This window comes from Neodiprion fabricii, chromosome 5, assembly GCF_021155785.1.
Source record: "Neodiprion fabricii isolate iyNeoFabr1 chromosome 5, iyNeoFabr1.1, whole genome shotgun sequence".
Lineage (NCBI taxonomy): Eukaryota > Metazoa > Arthropoda > Insecta > Hymenoptera > Diprionidae > Neodiprion > Neodiprion fabricii.
In genome coordinates this window covers 5,211,387-5,236,246 of record NC_060243.1, presented here as the reverse complement: position 1 = coordinate 5,236,246, position 24,860 = coordinate 5,211,387, and the positions used below count along the sequence as shown (strand labels likewise).

General features: G+C 37.0%; 1 protein-coding gene across 5 annotated transcripts in view; it reads right to left on the bottom strand.

The window, feature by feature from the left end:
- The window catches only part of LOC124183518 (calcium-transporting ATPase sarcoplasmic/endoplasmic reticulum type), a 34,141-nt gene extending 9,887 nt beyond the window's left edge, over positions 1–24,254 (bottom strand). For 2 of the 5 annotated variants that reach the window (XM_046572130.1, XM_046572129.1), the window contains exons 1-7: positions 23,978–24,253; positions 20,236–20,437; positions 8,814–8,831; positions 2,999–3,081; positions 2,311–2,697; positions 1,174–1,661; positions 76–1,081 (exon numbers count right to left, since the gene is read on the bottom strand). In XM_046572130.1, the coding sequence (XP_046428086.1) occupies positions 76–1,081; positions 1,174–1,661; positions 2,311–2,697; positions 2,999–3,081; positions 8,814–8,831; positions 20,236–20,353 (2,100 nt within the window). In that variant the 5' untranslated portion in view covers positions 20,354–20,437; positions 23,978–24,253. Of the gene's footprint in view, positions 1–75; positions 1,082–1,173; positions 1,662–2,310; positions 2,698–2,998; positions 3,082–8,813; positions 8,832–20,235; positions 20,438–20,904; positions 21,038–22,374; positions 22,608–23,977 lie in introns of those variants that run through there. The other 3 variants (XM_046572126.1, XM_046572127.1, XM_046572128.1) reach the window with 3 other exon arrangements.
- Positions 24,255–24,860: the final 606 nt, after the last annotated feature.

The window sequence follows — 24,860 nt, the reverse complement described above, 5'->3', positions numbered from 1 at the left end:
TCACCGATGAAGCGCGTATTCGCGAAATTCAAACCCCTAAAAAATGAACGATAAAAAAACAAACAAAAAACTAACCATAGCAGAGATTTCATTCATTCCCTGAAGGAATTCAACGATCTTAGACTTGTGCGCAGGTTCGACACGGGAGAAGAGCCTGGCCCTGGCACATGCGGCCTTTTGTTCGGACAGAGGAAGATCGTCGAATTCACGACCAGAGTATGACTTTCCGGTGGTGTCTTCGTCCTCGCCGAAAACACCGATGCGTCGGCAGATAGCTTCAGCGGTTGCCTTGTTGTCACCGGTGATAACGATTACGCGAATACCGGCTGCACGGCATCTTACAATCGAGTCGAATACCTCCTTTCGGGGCGGGTCAAGCATACCAACGACACCGACGAATGTGAGTTCCTTTTCGTAGGTGAAGAATTTGGTAGAGTCGCCGAGGTCCATGTCGTCGGGTTTCATCGGGTGGTCGGCGGTCGCGAGAGCGAGACAACGGAGGGTGTCGCGTCCGGTTCCGTATTGCCTGGTGAGTTCGAGAATGCGGTTCTTGAGGGTCGATGTCAGTGGGAACTTCTGGGTTCCGACACGGGCGTGGGTGCATCTGTCGAGGACACCCTCCGGTGCTCCCTTGACGAAGAGTTTTGGTCCGGTGCCGAGTTTAGACGGTTTCAGGGGGACGCAGTAGGATGACATGGACTTGCGGTCGCGGGAGAATTCCAGGGTGAACTCCTTCTTCCACTTGGTCTCGATGTCCTGCCTGACTACAATAGCCGATGCACGACGGTCCAGACCGGCCTTCGAAACGCCGAAGGGATTAACCTTCTCGGCTAGAACGATAAGCGCGGTTTCCGTCGCCTCGCCGACCTTCTCGAAGGCCTGTTTGAACTCGTTGAAATCGATTGCAGAGTCGTTGCACATTATGCATATCGTTCCGATCTCGTGGAGCGTCTCGAAATCGTTACCCTTTATCTTCTGACCCTTGAGGAATATCTCACCGATCGGCTCGTAGGTCGATCCGGTTATCTCGAACTCGTGGAAGCTGCTGTCGTTACCCTCAATTTTTTCGAATGTGAACATGCTGAAACAATTCACGTCAAATTTTCACAAAAAATTTCACAACGTAACCAATTTCATAGTGCGGCTCAACGATATATAAGAGATACCACCTACCGGCTGACGGACATCTGATTGGTGGTCAAGGTACCAGTTTTATCGGAACAGATGACGGAGGTGCAACCGAGGGTTTCGACGGACGGAAGTGACCGTACGATGGCATTTTTCTTGGCCATACGACGAGTGCCGAGGGCAAGACAAGTCGTGATTACGGCCGGAAGACCTTCGGGAATAGCAGCGACGGCAAGGGCGACGGCAATTTTGAAGTAGTAGATGGCACCTTTGATCCATGATCCTCCGTGAGCCGGGTCGTTGAAGTGACCGATATTGATCGCCCAGACAGCGACGCAAATCACCGAAATTACCTTCGACAATTGTTCACCGAACTCGTCGAGTTTTTGCTGAAGCGGCGTCTTGATTTCCTCGGTTTCCGACATCTCGGTACGGATTTTACCAATGGCGGTATTCAATCCGGTTCCAATTACAACGCCTCGCGCCTTTCCAGCGGCTACGTTAGTTCCGGAGAACAAAATGTTCTTCTTATCCTGAACAAAGAAAAATATGACAAAAATGTTAGTCAAGAAAAACGAGCTTCTTAACTATTGGAGATAAGAATCACGAGGTTTGAAATTCAAAACCTCAATTCAACTATGCATTTTTATTGGGAAGTAATTTTTATCTCAATTTTTTGAAGTGGTTTATTAAAAAGCGATAAACTATACCTATAAGATCTAGAAAAAACCATAGCCATATTTTGTAAGCGTAACTCCTTCGGTCATATTAAAATTGTTAATTCTTTCTTCGATATTTCGTCACACAAACGTTATAAACAACAATATCGCAAAGAATGACGATTTTTACCGAATGTAAGTGAAATATCAATACAAGAACAAACTCAGCGACGTCTCACAATAAAAATCCATAGTTATTTCTTTTTCTTTTCACATTTCTTCCTCACCAAACATTAAAGAGTTCGGAATTTTTCGATTAGGGTTAAATCAATGTCAAGTAGCGGTACTTGGACAGTTGAAAAATCACGATCAGAGCTAATTTCGATACAGGGAAAAGTTCTGAGGTAGGAAAAAAAAAAGGGATGACGGAGTGGCTAATTGTAAGACAGGACATAAGTGGCAATTTCATCCCCATCGAGTATCGATTTATCGAAAGTTTCAATACAACAAGCGATGTACAAACCTGATTGACAGCACGTGGGTCTGGGATGGCCTCGGTGTGTTTGATGACGGAAACTGATTCACCGGTGAGAATGGACTGGTCAATCCTTAGTGTAGTTGAGTAGATTTTAGTGAGACGAATATCAGCCGGTATTTTGTCACCAACCGATACCTCGACTATATCACCAGGTACAATTTCCTTTGCCCTGAGCCTCTGTACACCAGATTTGTCACCTCGGACAACTTTTCCCATTTCAGGTTCGTACTCTTTGAGCGCCTCAATCGCGGATTCTGCGTTACGTTCTTGCCAAACACCGACAACGGCGTTCGCGATAAGAATAAGGAGAATAACGAAGGGCTCGACGAATGCCGTGAACGCGTCATCGTGCTCTTCAAATAAAGCTAGAACCTGTTAAAAAAAAATAATTCGTAGATTATATACAATACACGTTTGAATATGTGTCACTTTTTTTTATTTTCATTTCACAACTCCTTATTGCAAGTCAAGCAATTGTTTCAACTTGTAGAAATAATAATAATAATTTCGACTTTATATATTTTCTTTTGCTCAATGAAATTCCACGCTGAATATGGTGACAAATATTTTTGGTCATACGTCTACGTATATACACATATATATACTGGTTTTTCTGTGAAAAAATTAAACAGGACACATATATCTGAGACAAATGCTTCGAAAAAACACTTACGAATGATATGATAGCGGCTAATAGAAGAATCTTAACTAGAAGGTCGTCAAATTGTTCCAAAACGAGTTGCCAGATGGATTTTCCTGTAATACAATAAAACGAGAATAAATTTCATGAAACACACACACACACACACACGCATAAACAAACTACAAACTAAGTACGCGTATAAGAATAGGAATTTATTTCAAATGCATGTACATATATATATATATATTGTAACCGAATTGAGCGAATCGTTATAACGAAATACGAGTCAATGCCTGTATGACGAGACTAAAAATCCAAATATTGAACAAGAGTTGATGTCACTTCAATTTCTTCATTATGGATACATGGCATGTGTGTGTATATATATATATATGTATGTATACGCGCATCTATGTATGTATGTATGTATATATGTCGGTATATGTATATATCCAGTTTCTGTACCTAATATTCGTTCAAGTTCGAGGTTTTGTTAACGTTCTTTCTTCTTTTTGTTTCATTCTTGTAAATTCTTTTTCCTTTTATTTTTCAGTAAGGAAAAAAAAAAAAAAAGATAAAAGAACTGCCTCTCACATCGGCCAATTCATATATCTCACAGGGCGACTTGAAATCGCCTAATCGCCGACAAATACTTACCGTGCCTAAACGAAACGCTGTTCTACGATTATATGTATACATACATATATATATATATATATATATATATAGTTATGTTCGGTCATAGTATGCACTAGCGATATGATTACAGAGGCACTTGAGCGTATTAGTTAAAAGCCAAGACACCGGCATCGCGACGTTTCCCAGTCGTCCTTGAATCTCTACACTCGCAATATTTAACAAACACAACGATTTATGCTGTGTGTATGCACGTATGCTTACAGCATATATGTATATATGCATATTCACACACACACACGTACCTTCGCTAATGCTGGGGCTATAGAAATTCCTACCGTAAGCGATTTAAAATTTAATATCATTCGTGCATACCTACATTTTGTATACGACATATCTTTAATACTACGTTTAATCTATCAAAATAATAAAAATGAAAATTTTCGATCGTTTTGAGCTTTTTTTTTTTTTTTTTCGAAATTTACTTTAGGTACCGCATACATATACGCACTGCGTATCGTCAAGCGTGTCACGTAAACAGATATAAACCTATCCGTAGGTATATATATACATACATATACATACATATATATATATATATATATATACAAGAGTGGCAAACAGAAACGTTTAATTCTAGTCTCGTATAGGTGTATAATATTTTAAACCAGCGGTGATTAACCTCAAGAAATGAGACAACGGCGTATATACAACTATACGTATTTTACAATGACACGTCCTTGTGCAAATACCGTTGTGAATTTATATTATTGCTATACAGGTGTACAACAATAATTAACTATGGGAAAAGAACGGGGTCATCGAATTTCAACAAAAAAAAAAAAAAAAAAATAAATAAATAAACCTCCGCAACTTTAATATTCCGTATAAAAATTATTTCGGTATACTACAGACATACGATGTAATAGGTAAAATTATACAGACGTACAATAACAATAATAATAAGGTAAATGTACGAAAGACATATTTTTCACCGGTTATTAAGTTGAACTTTTTTTTCTTTCTCTCTTTTTTTCTTCTTCACAAAATGGGTATTATAATACGTATAAAAACTTGTAAAAACGCATAATTATCGAACGAGTATTTAATAAGGTGGCATGTGAGCTGAAGGCGGCGATCTGCACGATGGTTGTTAATGTGGCCTAGTTTGATAAGCCTAATACATTGTATACTAAACTGTATACGTATACGTATATTATGTAAGGGACCGGATTATATCCGCTATTCAATGAAACATCCAGAGCGTGAGAAGCATAAGTTGGCAACTCGTCGAAGGATAACCAAGTATCTTCAATTTTAATTAATTACGTGATCTTCGAACACGTGTACGATTGCTTTTCATTTATTATTATTATTATTATTGTTATTTTTTTATCATACTTTTCGAGTTTCGAATATCGCAACAGAAGAAAGACGAGTAAAATATATATAATTATAAATTGAGAATCAAGTATTTAGTAATCTTCCGTTGATGTACAGTTCCGCAGTACGGAATGAAAATTCAATTCGTCGAAATACCTTCGCGTATGTGTATATTACATGGAAATATAAACGTGTTTTAATGAAAAAATGAATTTCGACTATTAAAATGAACGTTTGTAGCTGCTTCTAGCAACCACTAATTGAATCCCCGTTAAGCCTGTTATAGCCGGTGGCCTATGAAAGGTCCTTTAATACCGTAGTGAGAGACAAAGTAGCGAAGGCTGGATATGATCGAATTGATTTCCGTTGTACAATAGCAGTACAGGAAATTTGTAACGCGAAAACGGATGTCGAAATAGAAACATATTTCTTCGTTTTCACTTCATGAAATTTGAAACAATAAATGAAAAAAAGAAGAAAGAAAGAAAGAAACCAAATCTATCAACCACGATTGCACGTAAAGCTGTTTCATATCGTGTTTGATTTTCTTTTTTTTTGTTTTTTTTTTACCCCTTTACTTAAAGATTCTCCGATTGCCGACAAAGCTTTGTAAGAATCGCTGAAATTTGCAGCATGGCAACTCATTAACTTCTCTACGGGTAACAAATTTCAAGAGTCTATTGTTACGGTAGACTTAGAGTCAAATTTCAACACTTACTTTCTGCAAGCGGGGTCTGTAATAGAGGTCGACTCTGTGTACCGACTCTTACAATCTTGCCAAAAATTTTGTTACACCCGTCAGCCACAATTGGCTAACTCTGGTTTGGTAATTCTTGCAGTAAAAACTCTGCGAATGTCATTTAATTTCGGCTACGTGAATTTTACTGCCAAGAAAATAATAAACACGGGCGCTAAGGAAAGAAAGTAAGTGGGAACTGACAAAAAAAAAAAAAAAATTAGGTTTTTTGCGCAACACTTGCAGCATGTTGTCGTAAAGCGTGTAAGTCGAACAAGGTTTAATTTTTTTTTTTTGACAATTAGCTATATGAAATTTCGCTTTCAAGTGTCTTCTAATGTGCAGATTTTAATCACAATTTTTATTATTAAATTTACCGGTTAATGAAAATAGAAATTTGTGCAGTTTTGTTTTCCTTCGTTTCCCACATTTTTTCAGTCCAACAGGGAACCTTATTTACTCGAATCGATTACCGCGCCGATACGTCGAACTCTATCGCGATGGTTAAAAGAAAATATTATACATTTGTGAAAAAAAAAAAAAAAAAAAAAACGAAAAATGAGTGAAAATAATAAAAATAAAAAATAAAAGAACAAAACTAGAAACTTCACCAGCCGTACGTCGCGCAACCCTTTTCGGCGGAAATGTTTCCTGTACCTGGCAGCCATTCGAATTTTCAAACAAATTCTCCCCCACCCCCCCCCGATACACGACGAGTCTCTTGTCAGCTGTGCAGCAGAGATAGGTAACGTAATTTACGTACACGTGAACCGTATAACGGATTTGGCTGCACACCAGTGCTCTGAAGCACTCTGAAGAGCCGCCTGCCATTATATATAGCTGCAGCAACGTCACCGAATAATCGTTGGATCACAAATTTAGGGATGGCTGCAGAATTTCACCGTTAAAACCGAAGCGCGGACGGTCGGCTTTGACGTAGGTTTGAACGTACTTGTTCACGTGTGTGTGTGTGTGTGTGTACATATATACATATACATATATTCACAGCATGCACGGGAAGATATTAGAGACGAAAATTTGTTGCGGCTGTGCGGCGGGCCGCCGGTGGCTTGGTTTAGTTTCGTTTAGTTTCCTTTCCTTTCGTTTAGTTTGGTTTATAAGTTTGGCTTGGCTCGGCTTGTCTATCCGATCGTTTTCACGGATCCATAACAGCGGCGCGTATCAATTTGAGGCCAAATTCTCCGGTACACGCAACAACACCTATACTTGTACACGCGAGTATGATACAATATATCGGGCATTCCACGTCAGATCGACCTGACCATCTCAAATTTAGTATAAACTTTGTGAAAAATTTCTGTTGGTCGTCGAGAATATTTCGGAACAAAATAATAACAATAATAATAACAACAACAACAACAATAAACCTCTTTTATTTATTTTTTTTTCTTAGAAAACAATTCAGAAAAAATTTACAGCTTTGAAACGAAATCCTGACCCATGATGAACTTTACATGGGAGAAGTTTTTGAACAATAACAAAGGGAATATATATATTCTGTGAAATTTTTATCGAAAAAATTTAACCATTTAGAAAAATTTCAAAGACTAATATTTTTTGAGTTTTCATGAAATTTCAGCGGCCTCGATAAATTTCTGCGTATTTTCTTGGTAACAATTTTCGCGTTATACTCAATTAAACTTCGGATATTCCCAATTTCCGCATACATTTTATACAGAACGCTAACGTCTGACCGTCGACGAATAAAAATCTTTAAATAATAACAAATATTATCGACAAGTAACGGAAGGTTATCACAAAGTTTAAACAAATTACGAGAGGTCAGGCTTTTGGTCAGGTTAATCTGACGTGGAATGCTCCATATATACCCGTATGCGCGTGTCTATATAGGACGCAGGACACATGCGAGAGAGCGTAAATTACTCGTGTGTTTGTTTGGAAGATCACCCACAAGTGCGGAAAGCACAAGCTTGCTTCGCACAGGTTGGTCGTGTAATGATTATACGTGACATTATGAGGGCGATCCTTATTTTGGAGTTTTTCGAAATTTGATAGGGACCCCCTCCCCCCAAATTGATTCCAAACAAATGAATCGAAATCTCCGCGAAAACACGAGTAGGTTTCGAAAAACACGAAAAGCACAAGAGAGCAAGCTTTGTGAAGTTTGCCATTTAAGATATACATATTTTTACTTAAATTTTAGTACACTGTGTACGTATATTTGATGATGGGAGTAACTGTTTGTAGAAAAATCAATCAGCATTGATGCTACTATTTGACAAAATTAATATCAACACAGTAAATGGAAAAATCGTCCACTGGTGTGAAACTCACAAAAAAGCTCAATTCTAATCGGATACAGCTGACGTAACAACGATCCACAGACAATGCTTGATATCTTTATTCAATATTAGAATTAATGCTCACTGATTTCACGCAGTGACTGATTTTTTTTTTTTTTTTTTCTTTATCGCACAAACAATTCTTCCTGGGAGGAAATATATACTGAAAATGTAGTAAAAACGTGTGTAATATTTTAAATGACAAACTTCACGGCTCTTGCGCGAGGATTTAGGGTTGAGATAAAAGAGACATCTGTGCTTTGGAGGGGATTCTTATTCGTGTATTTGGAACTAACCTGGGTGGCGGACAAGTCCAAATTCGAAAAAGTAAAAAATAAAAACTACTCTATTGTACATATCCATTGCCTGTGGCGGAGATTCCGATCGTTATATAATTCGTATAATCGATAAATTATTACAGTTTCTTTATTTTCTGCGCTCTGTTGCCGTTTCATTTGGTTTATTTCTATTTTCCACAACATTTTTTTTTTCTCGTTTACTATTTTTCACTTTTTACCCCTTGTCTCTTATTATCCTTTGAGATTTGTTGTACCCGAGTAAAAAATTCTCTCCGAACATTTTCGTGGAGATTTTTCTTGTACGCAGATGAAACTTGAACGAATGCATACGTACAGACATACATAGATGAACATATTCGATGTACATATAAAAAAAAAAAGGTTGATTCATTTTCCGTTTATCCGAAATCCGAATGATTATCATGTACACAATAAACATAAATTGCTGTATTTTTTTTTTCACTTACCCTCCTCAGCTGGCAGTTCTGAAACAGAAAGAGAAAGCAAACCGTCAGTTATAAGTTGCATACTCGTTATATAATACATAACGTACACTTTTACGGAAATATAAGCTATGGCCGTGACAGATTGAGTTTGACCTGATGAAAAATAATATTAACTATCAAAAGCAGCTTTTATGTACAGAAATACGGGCGTGTATAAAAACGACCAAGTAAACATACTGTAACTAATTGGTACACATAGTTATATACCAACATATAAATTGCATAAGTATATATGTACAGAAAGAATTCTTTCGCGACATATCGATCGACTCGCGACTTTCCTCCGATTAATTTCCTTGATATTTATTTACAAACAAATATTTGTCGTGTAACAAATTTATGCCCGAGGGGATTTTTTTTTTCTCAACTTGAATAGAAATAAAATTAGAAAAAAAGAAAAAAAAAAATATTGTTTTCAAAGAAGTGAGAAAGGGGGCGTTTGATTAATTAGCTCTCATTTTCGTCGCGAGATGTCGCTGACGGACGAATACTTCTCGAAGTAGATTCGAAGAGCGGGAACTTTCTCCCAGTTCAATAAAATGCAGAAACGATTGATTCTACAATCGTAAGCATTGTAAAAATTTCATTTTCAATCGCCAACAACGAACGTTTGAATTCATAAGCGTGTGTTTTTTGATCATTAAGTCTGTGCCTCTTTCTTTCATAAATGATGCACGTGCTTTTACAGAGATGAAATAAATAAATATACACCCGTCAATCTTGTGAGTAACTTGTAACGCATGCACGTCTCAATCTCTCTCCCTCCCTCTCTATTTTTTCCGCTCTTTTTAGTTCCTCCCCATTTAATTTCTTTTCTTCACTCAACTTTTTTTCACCAACTTCCTTGCGCGTGTATAGAATCCTATTTTAATACCTAGACGCGTTTTTTATTTTGTTCTTGTGTGTTTTGTTCTACATCGCATTCCTTTTCAACGTAGCGGTTCAGCGCAGTCACATCGCTTCTTGTATGCTGTCTCTGAGAAACTCACGATCAGACAGCCACTCGTTTCCTTGTAATTACGCGTAGAGTGTAAATGTGCAACATAAACGTGCATGCAAGCGTCTTGCATACAAGCGGAAAGTAAAACCGGAAGCAACGTGCATCGCAATTTTTTAACTACTAGGCGACTCCACTTTCCGGTTTATTTACACGTGTACGTGTAAGATTTTTTTCTTCTTCAGTGATACTTGACGGATTTGTGAGAGAATCGGAGGCGAACCGCAAGTTACAGTCCATAATGCGTAATCACGCCTCTCGCAATGAAACTACTTCCAGCAACTTCGTAATTTGTTTTGAAAATGATTTACAAACAATACATCGAATAAACGATTTGCTTAAAACAGTCGACAGAAAAATTGTAAAGTAGATTTTCTTCTTTCTTTTTTTTTTTTTTTATTATCTATTGAAATAAACAGACGTATTGAATTTTGAAAAATAATAATTGCAACGCGAACGTGTTACAATCGAAAATATGTATGAATTTGTTTTTCACTACTGAATTATTTTCATAATTTTTTTCCCCCCTGTATTAAATAATAATATTAATGTATTGGAAGAGAAAAAATGAAAATGTATGCTCGAGAGAAATTGTATATAGGCTACGTGTCAATTTGTCAGTAACGCGTGTAAAATAATTCTTGCGTGTATACATTGTAATAAAAAGATGCCAGAAGGTTATTATACAAGTTTTGTATTTACTGTAAGAACAGAGGTTTATAGATCGCCTGTGTAGTTTTCAGTATTACAAACCTGTCCTCCGTCTAATTCGATTTTCATTAGTATAGTTTAGCGTATATATATATATATATATATATATATATATATATATACATAGAGCGATGTGAACTTTGCCAAAGTAAACTGAAAATCAATTTTTACGCGTGTGACGGTATATTTATACGGACCACATTATACAATAATATTTCTCCACTATTTTACGATGGTTATGTATTCATTTTTCCTTTATAATCGTCATATTGAAGTTAGTAAGGTTATCGTAACGATTTATGCCGAGGAAAAACAGTTGGTTCGAGATTTTGGAATTCTTTGAAATTCCGTAAATCTCAACAAAATGATACAAAAATATTTGGAAATCTTAGTTTCTTTAAAAATCATTTGTAAAATTATAAATATAGAAATAGAAAATAATGATTTTTTCCCCAATATTTCGTTACGATAACGTTACTAACTTCGACACCGTTTACAGTCTATATTATATTGTCTATAATTTGTACGTTATTTTAGTTATTTTTTTTTTTTCATTTATTAATACTATCATTATTCAACTTTTTGCCTTCTTCGTCTCTAGGTCACAGCTCAATTCGTAAGACGTAAGATCTGGTAAACCGAAACGTCTACATGATTACAGCACAGTTAGAAAGACTATCCGATTACGCATGAAGAAAAAAAAAAAAAAAGGAGAGAAAAAAGACTGAAGGACAAACCAAAAATAATACCTATCAATATTCAAGCTATTTCATGAAAATCTTGTTACAAATAAAATCCATTGCTACCAGACATATATATTTATGCCAGAATAAATAATAAGTTTTTTCAAACAGAAGATGGCAAAAAAAAGAAAAAAATTAAGGAAAATTATCAATAAAAATTATACAACGATCATTCATCTATTATACGCGAATAAATGTGCAAGAATAAAGAATAAAAAAAAAAAGAAAAAAACCAACAACTAACAACATATTAATTAATCAATCGTACACGGGAAAGTTTCGTCAATGTTTTATCGTCGCGATTATTAACACGCTGTTATTTTATATCATGTATATTATATTATATATTATTTATATTATATTTTATACATCCACGATACTTGTGTTTAAACTTTGCAAGTTTATACAACGTTCGCGACATAGGATTAGAAAATATTCCCGCAAGGTCAACGAATCGTTCCGACTCGATTATCGCCTATTTCGACTGTTAATCGTTGTCTTAGTTTAATTTATTTTTCTTATTTTTGCCCCCCCCCCGTTTTTCCTATTACCCGAATGTATACTCACAACGGCCTTGCTTGATGATGCTTGCTACTGTGATTTGATCTTTCATTTCGTATCACTACACAATTAGACCTATAATGGAGTATATAATATACCTAATATTTTTTTTTATTCGCGCGATTGATAACAGAAGAGAGAAGTTATTAAGATGACGAAAAAAAAATATTTTGCGTATACAAAATTGTTCGAAAGAAAGGGAAAAGTTTCTTTTTCTTTATCAACACGATTAATAACAGTAACAACAACGATAATAATAATAATTATAACTCAATAATTTTATTCGTCAATTCGATTTCTCTTTCTATAATTCTTTGTGAAACAGACGATAAACGTATAATGTGTCGTGACACGGTAGAAGGTGTTTTTTTACCAATGATTCTAAACGATAACGATGATTGCATGTACGTTCATATCACGTGTACGGAAGTGATGAAAGATAACGCAGACAGACACACTAATTGGCCGTTATACCTGCATCAATTGATCGATAAACGATAAATATGACACAAATTTGTTTCTTTGCTGTGTGAATTTTTCGCGAAAGTATCAAAGTAACAGTTATGATTGTTAACATGTCTGTAAGAAAGATCGATTTGTCGAAATTTCACTCCTGTCCACGATTAATGGAATAAATGAACGGAAACGAGAAGGCTTGAAAAAAAAAAAAAAAAAAAAGGGGGAAAGAAAGAATGAAATATCAACGATTTCGACCTATGAAAATATATAAGACATTTTCACACCAGCATTAATCAGATATACAATCTATATATGTATATATATATGTATTCCACCCGAAGGCTATGTACACACACAATGAGTATACAAACATAGGTATATATTTAGTGCAATTAAATCGAATCGATCAAGCTTGAATCAACTAGAAATCAACGGACGGAAAAAGAGACAATAATAAAGAAATATACGCTGAAAATATGACGTGATGGAAAAAAATTTAATACCAACGCAGGTATTGACTACGATTAATATTATGTACATGCATATGTATATCTATGCATATATACACAAATGATATGAAAATTGGGTCAGTCAAAATCCGTACTTTGATAACGTGATCACCAATTTTAGCATACATGAGTTATGAATAATCAATTTTATAGACAATTTTTCAACTTTATAATCGACCATTTTTCATTAATGTCAGCAGAAGGAAAGAGAATCTTGTGCTTTTTTTTTTTTTTTTTTGTTCATCACACGGAAAATTTTACTGTGCACAGTTTTGTGATTCATACGATATTTGGTATATTTTTTTTATTCTCGCGTGAACGATAACGTCGAATCGCAACGGGTTTTAATTATTGTTAAACACCTTCCTACGATACGAATGAAAATGGAATTTTTTGTCGCGCGTGGAATTAATTTTTCCAGTATTACAACTATCGTATGATTGAAATAAGCAGTAATTGTGTCGGGTATTTGTACAATGATTAAATCATGATACTAGGATAAAATCGCGATTACAAAGTTCATACGAAAATACAAGTTACTACGCAGAAAGACTCGATTATTTATGAATGCCTGCTACTAAACGGAGAATTGGAAAAAGAGGTGAGAAATGAAAATGAGGAATATAGAAGAATAGTACAAAGGAATACGAGCCATAAATAAAGCGGTAATAAAATTTCTTAATATCCAAACGTTTTATACAATTCCGCTATTCGGCAGCGTTTAGATTTATTACGAAATCCCTGCAACGTGGTGATAAACAGCGTGTTACGTCACAAGGATCGAGACGATCCGTGATAAAAACCTATCGTCGAGCACACATCGTCTGTGTTTACATCTATATATATATATATATATACATATATATAAAGTATGAGAAGCCCGACCTTTCCTTTCGCCCGTCGATCGTTAATCGTTAAGTCTTATTTAGCATATTTCACATTAATTAATAAATTTAGCATTAACAATGAAGCCGCTGATGAGACGGGGAAAAATATTAACAACTGTCCAAGGTTACGCAGAGATGATCGATTAATATCGAATGACAATTTCGTTTCGAATATCGTTTTTAAACAAATATTGTGCGAAATCCGAATGATCCGGCACAAAGACAATTATTATTCGTTATTTGCTTTGATCAGCTTTTTATTTTCTATATTTTTGGAATATTCTTTCAACTACCCGTTTCTCTATTTTCAGAGAAAAAAAAAAAAAGAAAAAGAAAAATAGAATTTATTGTAATGACCCAGTAAATAAAACGTTGAGTTATCGGATTTTTATGATTTTAGTCCCGATCAACGCGACTTTTCCAAACTTAGGACTGATTTGTGTCTGACTTTGATCGGCTCGGTGATTTTCGAATTATTCGAAAAAGAAAATTATAAAGAATAAAATAAAAGTGATATCTTGAGAATGGATCAAGTTATTCGAATGAAAATCGGTATAATAACGTTTTTGTTTTTTATCGCTGATCGCGAATTTAAAGTAATGTTGCAATTTTTTTTTTTTTTTTAATCATCATTATTATTAATGTTGTTATTATTATTCAAGCTTGAAAAGAGTTTGAAAACGTCAAGTTCAAAGACTGACTTGAGTCAGTTAAGACCCCGTTTGTTCAACTATTTTTCTAGATAAAATTAATAAAAATTTATATCGAATCTCCGTCTTTGATCAAATCGTGAATAAGCGCTGTACAATTTGCAGGAGTAGAAGAAAAAAATTGTAAAAAAAAAAGAAAAATGAATAATCGCGAAATAAAAAATCTTCATCTTACAATTGACCCTATTTTTTTCTCCTACAACTGCAGACGAGCCGTAAAAAACGAATGGCCAGGTAATAAAGCTGTGCTTGAACACCAGCAGCCGCTGTACGTGTAATATATTCAAAGTCTTCTCTTTCTCGTATTTCGAATCTACTCAAAGATTAAGACCCTTGATTGATGTTTCTTCATGCGCGTAAATACACACGAGACAACGTAATGTTGTAAATAATATTAAAAAATCACGCACAGCGAGAAGAGAGTTCGTTTACTGTTAAAAAAACTTATATTTGGATACAGCGAAATAAATTTTTCGTTATTATTATCAAATTTGAGTCAAGCCAAGTAATGATCGATACATATTTGTTAATAGCTAACAAATCGTATGTTCGCTCAAATAAAATTTAAAAATAATAACGAAACATTTATTTCACCATATCCAAATATACGTTTGTTGAACAGTAAACAAATTCTTTTCTCAGTGCATAAATCACAATCATTGACTTCTTGATCGCACCAATTAACAGCGATACGTCGTCTATTATATTCGCACTTCGTTCAGAGGAGGAAACGCCATTTTTCTATCGTTAATTATGAAGTGTCATTATTGTTATTGTTACTATTATTATTATTGTTGTTGTTTTTATTGTCATTTTCACAAGTATCAATTATATAAATATATATATTAATTATTCACCTCCGACAATGAATTATATAAAATTTGTCTACAGTCGCACGAGAGTATATTTCCATTTAAAACAGTGCATCATTTGTTGAAATATCGACAAAACTTGACGACGTTGCGTTTTCGAAATTGAGTATCTGTGAAATAATTCAAACACGCGAATATCATGTACTACCTATAATACGATACGATATTTCGTAACGCGCAAGGTGAACCGGACGCCATAATATATTTAATTATATTCCCTACTTCTTTATTCCAGCGGCATAACTGCCTAAGAGAATGGAGTAGTGATATCTATGACGTCATTAACGATCGAGTGGTAATGTACCTACGTCAAGAGATCACCGAATGACGAACTGTACCGAGAGAGAGAGATACTGGGAAATTTTACACGCAGAGAATAAATTAACGAAGAAGAAAATAAGATAAGTAAATATGTGCATCTTGATATCGGTGCACGAGAAAAGATTTGCGTGAAAAATTACTAGATCATAATATAAAGTGAGTGTATCATTTATCGTCTCTGACCCAATTATCGACATTTTTGTTTGTACATGTTCGATCCTCGGTTATAAAATTACCAATAAATAAATTTGCAGTGTCTAAATCATCTAACAATTGGTTTTAGTTATCGATGAATTCACAATTTGTACCGTAAATTTATAATTTTGGAAAATAAAAGGGTCAATAATTGGGTTTAACCCTACATATGCAAATATTTAGTGGGAGAAATGAAAAAAAAAAAAAAAAAAAAAAAAAAAAACACCTCATCATCACATTCTATATAAATTCTATTACAACAGAAATAAGGTTTAATGTAGCGTAATAAGAGCTTCTTCATAGATCGGTGAAATTGATACGAAATTTGAATTAAAATTAAGACGATCGAACTCGTCGATTGCATTTCATATATATATATATATATGTATATATATATATATATATATATACATATAATAATAACCGATTTAAACAAAAATCGTTACACCGTGACAGATTTTACGGTTTTTATTAATTTGCGCTGTGTTATGTGCCTGATAATCATCTTCTTGGCGACGAATTGCAGATATAAAGTTACGATAATAAAATCGATTAGGCAGAAATTGAGACAATGAATCGTTATCTCATCAGATTATAGAGTTAAACTGAGCAATCATAATCCGGTCAAATATTTCCACCCTATTTCACACGGCTGTTTTTTTCTTTACTTTGATTTTTATATCAAACAAAAAAAAAAAAAACCCAAAAAATAAACCTACTCTTCAATTTTACCATCCTACATATATTCAGGAGTATTGACGGAACGTTCGCGAAATGTTACGATGATATGGAAACAAAAATTTCGATGGAAGGAGTAGAAGGAGCTTTGAGAAGGAGGTGTAAAGATATATGGCGCACATTTGCCACTTGAGCAAATAAAAATCGTTGAATTTACCTCGCCGTTTTATTTGTTTTTTCGATTAATGCCGTAGGATGACGAGATTTTTCTACTTCGGTAGTTTAAATTCTTTCGTGTATAATGTACATAACATCGGCGCAAAAATACATCGTGAACATAAAAAAATTGAACCACTTCGGCAACGTAAAATATAATAATACACCGAAAACGTTGGAGGGAGAATGGAAAGATAAGAAAGAGAGAAAAAAGAAACCGAAAACCAAGAACGCATAAATTACCGTTCCAATAACGTAAAATTTAATGTTCATTTCTCGTTTTCACCATCTCGTAAATATTCTTCATCATTAACGCAACGTGAATAATGCTTTCATCATTACTCAATTTAATTCCTATACCTATACATATATATATATATATATATATGTATATATTTGATACATTAACGTTAGACACAAACTTGAACCTCGTCGATTTGCAACGGACAAAAATATTACATTTTTTCGCGTATGTATATATAAATAATCTGGTTCGGAAAATAATAATTTGCGATTTTCCAATGTGAAAGAAAAATTCTGAGAAATAGCTGAGCGTTCTACGTTACGTAGAAAATCGTTCTAGTTTAATTTTTAATTAAAAAAAAAATTTTTTTTCTACTCATGGAGAATATTGAACAAAAATTTGTTTTCATTTATTGCTCAAGTCAATCAAAATATCAATGAAACATCGTAAAGAAGACCAACTCCACGTGTAATATTACGTCTCCAGTTGATTTTCGAGAAGTGCATTTGACGATTTATTCATCATCAATTCGATCTCATAAAATAATTATTATTCAATACGAATTTTTAAATTAGGAATATAAGATTCCCATTCGATCTGCATTCTTATGCTATGGATCGTGATCTTTCGGTTGAGAAATTAAGAATAAAAACAAATAATAATTGAAATGCTACAACTCGTTGCTTAAAATATTCAAAAAAAATGTCCAAAGAAAAAGTGAAAAATCAAATATTGGCAATCTTGGTTACATAACGCAGAAAGCTCATTATTTCCCAAAATCTTTCTTTTTAACCTGAGGAATAAATTTTTTAGGGGATGCCGAAAAAAAAAAAACAAAAAAACTGCAAATTATCTTTTTCGGAAACACCTTGATATATTTATATATTTTATCGGAGAGAGAGTGATAGAGAAAGGTGGTTGAATTTGCTGTACGATGATAATTATATGCTTAGTGTGAGGGGGACAGGGGGGGATGACGGGGCTGATCTTTCTTTTACTTTCCGCTAGGTATATAACTTTTGACGTTACGAATGTGCGTACGTACGTATACAATACGAGTAGTTGGGTGTAGAGGTAGGTGGGAATAATACGAAAATAAAAATTATAAAAATACCCGAGAGAAAAAGTTTGTGCTAAATTGGTCGTGAAACCCTGGAAATTCGAGAGGCGAGAAGCGTTCGTCGTCGGACACGTGGACGGGATAGGCGAGTGTGCTTCGCGGGGGTCTCTCTAGGAGACTCGAAGTAAGATCGGAATCTCTAGCCTAGCCCGTTGCTCGCTTGATCCGCTCTCCTCGGCAGCCGGGGCTCTAAACGAAAATATAAAACTTACATAAGCAATTTGCAGGCGGAAGGCCTCTCCTACTCACCGCACGCCCGAGATGCGATCACCTGTGATTTTCGACGAACGACGAATCCCCCCCCTCCGCACATTCCCTTTCCCTTCCTCGGACGCGTTTCGGATGAATAAAAATTACTTGCTTAGAGGGTGGGGGGTGGGGGGGAAGCAAGAATATAGAGTGATCAAAAAAAAAAAAAAAAATATAAAAACGCAACATCCACGAGGATACGAAATTTTCAAAGCAGCGATAATTTGATTTACATATAATTTAAAAATATGGAAAGACCAAAGCGTGGAGACGTGAAAAGAAACACCAAAGGTCGGAATTTAGAATCGTAAGAATTCGTCTAGGTGATAATAATGTAAAATCGTATCAGAGATTCCAAATTTTACATTTCTATGTTATATTCTTCGTCTTTTTAAATTTTCATAATTATAGACGAGTGAGATTACGGGCGATTTTTCGATTTTTTTTTTTTTTCTATTTCATCCCTCTCTCCACTCAGGAAAAATCAAACATTACGGTGATCGAGCGTTTTTTCTTCAGGCGTGCAAAAACTATTCGCAGTGCTTACCGCACATCTTTTTCCGCGTTCTCATTCCTGTACGTATACATGTACAAATACACCATTGTGCGTACATTGTACACATAAGCGAGGAATCCGGCGACCTGCCTGCACCAGGTCGCGCAATCAATATATGCAGCCAGCTGACCGAACAGCGCGGTATTTCAGGCGTAAGGAACGCGACCGACGAGGAAATAATTCAATTGGATATTCGAAAAAACGACAAGAAAAATATATATATATTAAATATTGTTTGTTGCTGTTATAACGCTTACAATGCGAACAAAAACACGGCGAGATCCTAGGGCATGTTCATATTATTTCCTTCTTCGTTGCAAGAAGACAAAAACAAAAAGTAATTGCGGAAGTTTCTAATACTTGGCAATTTAACCAGCACTGTACATACTTTGCTTTGATTTTCTGTTTGGTTTGAGAAGAAAAAAGAAAAAAAAAAAATTATATCACCCAGGTACAAGATTTTTTCATTCGTGTCGTTTGCACTCGATACAAATGTAACATCTTTTCATAAAAATTGAGCAACCCGATTTCTCAATCCTCCGGGAAATACGATTCAGTACAAATGTTCAGAGTAAAACGAATTGAATTTTGATAGATTCAAGAAGAGGGGGGGGGGTAGTGAATAAATAAATACCGACTGGGTGATGAGAAGTCCAGGAAAAGCTCAAGATATGTGCCGCTGTAACTATCAATCAAAAGCTTCGCTGAGAGGCGGAGGAGAAATTATAGAGAGGCACGAGAGAATTTTGTATGTTTAGATTTCACTATTCCACACCGACAGGTCTATCTATAACATCCACATCGGACGCGTCGAGGATTAGTTAATTCTGACCTTTTGATTATCGCTAAAATCCCACGACCCGTATTTATCTTATTCTATTCCACTCTCCAGTTAATGTAGTTCCGTTATTTCCACACCGAAAGTATTTGGCTCAAGTTTAGGCAGCCCAACCACATCTTCTCGACCTTTTTCTTATATCCCCTCCTTATTTCCCCATCTTTCACACACGTATCGAATATTCAAGGTGAATATCTGTGGCTCATCTAGATACCGAGTTGCAGAATTGCTGGCCTACTGGTTACGAAAAGCGAGGGCATTTCTTGTTTATCCTATTCATTTTATTTTCACAAGCGACAGGTTTATGCACGGGGAGTGATTTATCACCGCCGCTTGCAACTCGGCAGACGCTGCTCGAGCCGAGGCTGCAAGTTGTAATTGCGCTGATAGCGTTAAAACAGGTGGCTGTCTGGTTTCTTCGCTCTTGATTCGGCGCGGTGGAAAGCGGCGAGTAGAATTTCAGGCCAACGATAATTGATTGGAAGGTAGAAAAAATTAAGTTAAAACATTCACTCACCGTTGAGGCCATACTTTTCCTGGTTCCTCTTAACTTGATCGGGCGATAATCCTTTATCAGAGTCGGTGCTAAAGTAGTTTAGCACCTCGTCCACAGTCTTGCAGTGGGCGTCATCCATGGTTAGCTTGCTGCTAAGTTCGGAGCCAGTTGTGCGTAATCGGTGTATCAGCAGCTATCGGCAGTCATTCACGAAAGTTGTATCCTGCAAAGAGTTTAGAAAAGATAGAGACTGTAGTTTGAAAATAATGCAAAATCATCGTCACCCGGGTGGTATTGGAGGTCGAATAACGGGACCCGCAACAACAATAAAAACAACAACACCAACGGTAACAACAATAGTAAATAAATAAATAAATAGATAAATAAATAAATAATTAAATAAATAAGTAAAGAAATTGCGATACGAGAGCAATGAAAATTGAACAAAGAAAATAAAAGGTGGAAAGAATCGAGTAACTATTTCCTATCAAATTCCCGTTTCGATTTCAACAACGAGACATCGCGTCAACGTCCAGGTGAGCGAGAGACGCGAGCGTGACGAAGGGGAAATGAATCGCGAGGAATCGCGATGCGGCGTGACTTTTGCCCCGTCGACGTCGGAACGACGATACCGCCCTTCGGCCACTTTTTCCTATGTCCGACGGTCAAGGGCGAGGAGATGCAACTCACCGGTCAACAGTTTGCCCGTTTGGCGAAGCGAAATAGCGACGAAACGGGTGTTAAGTCGGATATTTAGGTTAGGAATCGACGACGGCGACTGCTGGCTGCTGAACGCAGCGCGACGACACTGCCGCGTAAGCTGGTGTAATTTTTAATATATATATATATATATATATACACGTATGTGATATATTGTGTGTGCGTGTGTATATTATATATGTGTATATCACTTTCTGCGACACGAGGAGGATGATCACAGGGCGCCGTGACAAGCAGCGTTGAAATTACACGTCATTTTTAACTTTTTGTTATTTGCCCGTTTCTCTTATCCTTGTTCTTATTCTTATAATATTATTTTATCGTATCTAGTATTACTGCACACCGGATAAACGAACGAACTAACGCGAGACAATGCGGTCGGTTGGCCAGAGATAGAGACAAGGACGGATAGACGGACTGACTGACTGACTACCGATGAACTATAAACTCCCTGGGTTAGAACCACCGAGCAACTTCAGAGTTCCGTTACACGGTTACACGCAAGTCTCTTACGCGAAACTGGCTCAACGAACCGAACTTACGCACGCACACATGGAACGCCAACGATGCGAACTACGATCAGGCCGATAGTGCGCCGCCTGGCGGATAAACGGTGGAACTAACCGGCGGTGGTTTATTTCGAAGAATTTCGCGATATCGGGAACCTTTTGCGCGAGGTTGGAGACGACCGTTTGGGTTTTGTGGGTTGTTTCAACCCCCTGTAGCACTCTTTGTACCTTTTATACGATTTTTCACCATGCGAACAGCCCGCGACACTCTGCGCGGTAACGAACGAGTCGAACATATCGGAGCATGTGGAGCTACGCCATTGGCCCGAACCTGTCATGTGACCCTACACCTGTGACGCACTTCGTTATTTTCAGAACTTCTGCTAGGCTATTTCCTTGGCGCGTATTTTAAGACGCCTAAAGGACATCCAGCCGCATTTTGTCGTTGCGTAACTTTACGAATAATTATTATCCAACGGACACGGGATAATCCTTATCATAATTGGATTCGAATATCGTTGCGGTGGGTTTTGGGTGACGTTATTTTCTTCTTCCAAAATCGGATGTAAACTTTTATTTTTTTTTTTATGTACTTCGCTACGATTATATTTCACGCACGGTATGGAAATTATTACGAAACACGCGTTCGAAGTTTGAAAATGTCTTTGGGTTCGAAAACACCCGCCGAGGTTTATTCGCGGCTTCTTGTCATAATAGTTATGACCACGGCTGAGATTGACCGAATTCTCGGAAAGCTCCGTTTCGAGTGTTTAAAAGATTCTAAACATTCCGATGCTCCCGTCGAGTTCCACGATAATTCCGGAATTTCAATTATGCCGACCGAATCCCAATCGGTCCGACCTTGCGCGTATATGTTCAAACGTCACACAGCTTAGATGTAATAAATTTTCCTCGCTACAGCCACACTTACGTTCAACAATAAGAAGAGACAAGTTAAAGGTATAAGAATCAGCGATGCAAATGAATATAGAGAGCAGATAAGACGCGCTGGGTGCGGGAAGTCGGGAAGCACTTGCCCCAGGCTCTCCGCGAGTATATCCGGCAGAGTCGAGTCGTCTCGTCCCGATCCGAGGTTCCGTCGGTATTTGTCAGCCGCGGATTATGCGGATGAGTTCGCGACTGAGACTCGGACCGAGTCGCCGACTATCGTTCGACAGCCCGGGGGTCTCGGGGTGGCTCGGAGTGGGTCGGCGGCCAAATTGCGCGTGCCCGAGCGAACACTTTTAGCACATCTCTCCGACGACTTCCTAATTATTTTGGCAGGGGTAGGCCAGTCGTACGCCAACGTTCTGCCAACTCAATCTTACAATATGAATCTTACAATCGCCGCTGGCTAGCTGTATTTTAGAAAAACGCGTACGATGCAATTGTAGCTTCGCATACGTGCATAAATTTCGCAATATCGCGATGCTGCGGTCGTCTTGTCACCGGTTTGTCCTTTTCTATTTTTTCCCACCTCCTCGTTTTTCCGCTGTCATTTTTTCCAGTCTAATCTCGTCTTTGGATTCTCTGGTATTATATATCGCTGACAGGTGGTCAAAAGCTATTTCAACCGATACATACACACGCGCGGACGACTTCAGCTGCGACACTAAACGCATTGTATCGGAACTTTGGGGAGCGGGGGTTTGAATCTCCCGCCAAGATCGAACTGCGCTCAAAATTTGAATTCAGCGAAAACCGTTACTTTGGCGCACGATTAACTGTTCGCGTGTTTTCGGCCGGTGCTGTTCCTATACCGTTCGTTCGCAGTATCGCATTATAGCGGTAAATATAACATTTAGTAATTATATAACGCAACGATGTAGGCTTTGATAACAAGTTTTACGGCGAAATATGATTTACGCACAAATGAGCAGACCCCGCTTCATTGAATGGTTCGCAAATACCGCGAGCTTGCAGCATGCTACATGCGATGTGGTGTTTTATATTTGAAGTGTTTTTACGCGAGCAAGTTGTTGTCTGATAGTCACATTACAAACACATGGCTATGTATCCCTACCTTCGAGCGGTTGAAATAATTCCAAATAATAGGTGCTCCGTATAGAAAAATGACAAAAATTTTTGCAATAATAACTAGAATGAACAAAAATTTTACGTATATTTTCACATGCTAAGGGAAGCTTTGTTTCGTGAAAAGAGAAATATTTTCGCAGGTTTATACAGCCACCTATAAACATGCACCGTATATATAATAAATGCAGCCGTAAGATACAGTATTTAGATATAATAATCCACATAGACAGTCCTGGCCGTTTAGGTTTCGGTCCTTCTGAGATATTTCCTTTCCTTTCGAGCCTGTCACCCTTGCATGTCACAATATAAGTTCACTGATTCTCGAATACGATACGTTACAAAATGACATCTCGTTTTAGTATAAATTTTTTTTTTTTTTTTGTTTTCGTTTCTTACTTTTCGTAATTTTTTTTTTCTTTCGTTTTGTTTCACTGTGTCGCACACTTATGCCACTTTTAACACCGTTAATGTAGAGAGGGGAGGAGTACCGAACTTACCAGTATTTAGGGGCACCGTAGTCCCAACAATATAACGTTTTAAAACACTGTGTACGTCGTTTTGTTGTTGAACAAAATAAAAAAAAAAAACTTACAAAAACAACGAGAAAAACCAACAACGCAGCACTTATATTGATAGATACGGGGGGCCCAAGGATACGACGATAACTGCTCTCAAGCGAACATTTTTCGTTGATGAATGAGCGTGATTTCTTTGGGGGGAAAAATAAATTTCAAACGGCAACGCTTGCGCTGCTTGCGACGAGACGGGGCGCTGGGCGACGGTGAAATTCGGTTAAATACTCGTCGACAGCGCTACCTGACGGTGGTTCGGCGAACTAGGCGAAAACCTGGCCGAAAGCCAGTCGCCCCCCGACTTTTGTCCGCTATGTGTTTCTTCACTCGTTAATATACAAAAAAGCGTGATCGCTTTTCGCGTTAATTCAGCCGCAGCGTCTCAACGATCACCGCGCGCGACGTTCTAATTCAAACATGCTTCCCGCTCTTTTTTCGCTTCTTTTCTTTTATTCTCATTTCAGACGATGCGAGGGTCGTATTTTCGTTATTTTTCCACCGCTAACTTGACCTTGAAAAACTAATTCAGGGGGTTAGCGGTGGGGAAAATTTCTCTAAAAATTTAGCGCAGATCAGCTGACCGAACGGTGCAACTAGATTCTATCCGCAGATTCAACCGGGAGCGCGGGAAACGAGACAGAGACAAAATGCGTAATTCATTCACGGATATATATAGTTCCAAAAATAGTTATCCAAAGCGAGAGTATACTCTCCGGAGTCAGTGTATCACCGTAATAATAATTACGCTCCTTGACGCGCGGTGAGGCTCCAGACGCCCGAGCTCTGCTCTTGCGAGACGATGAAACGG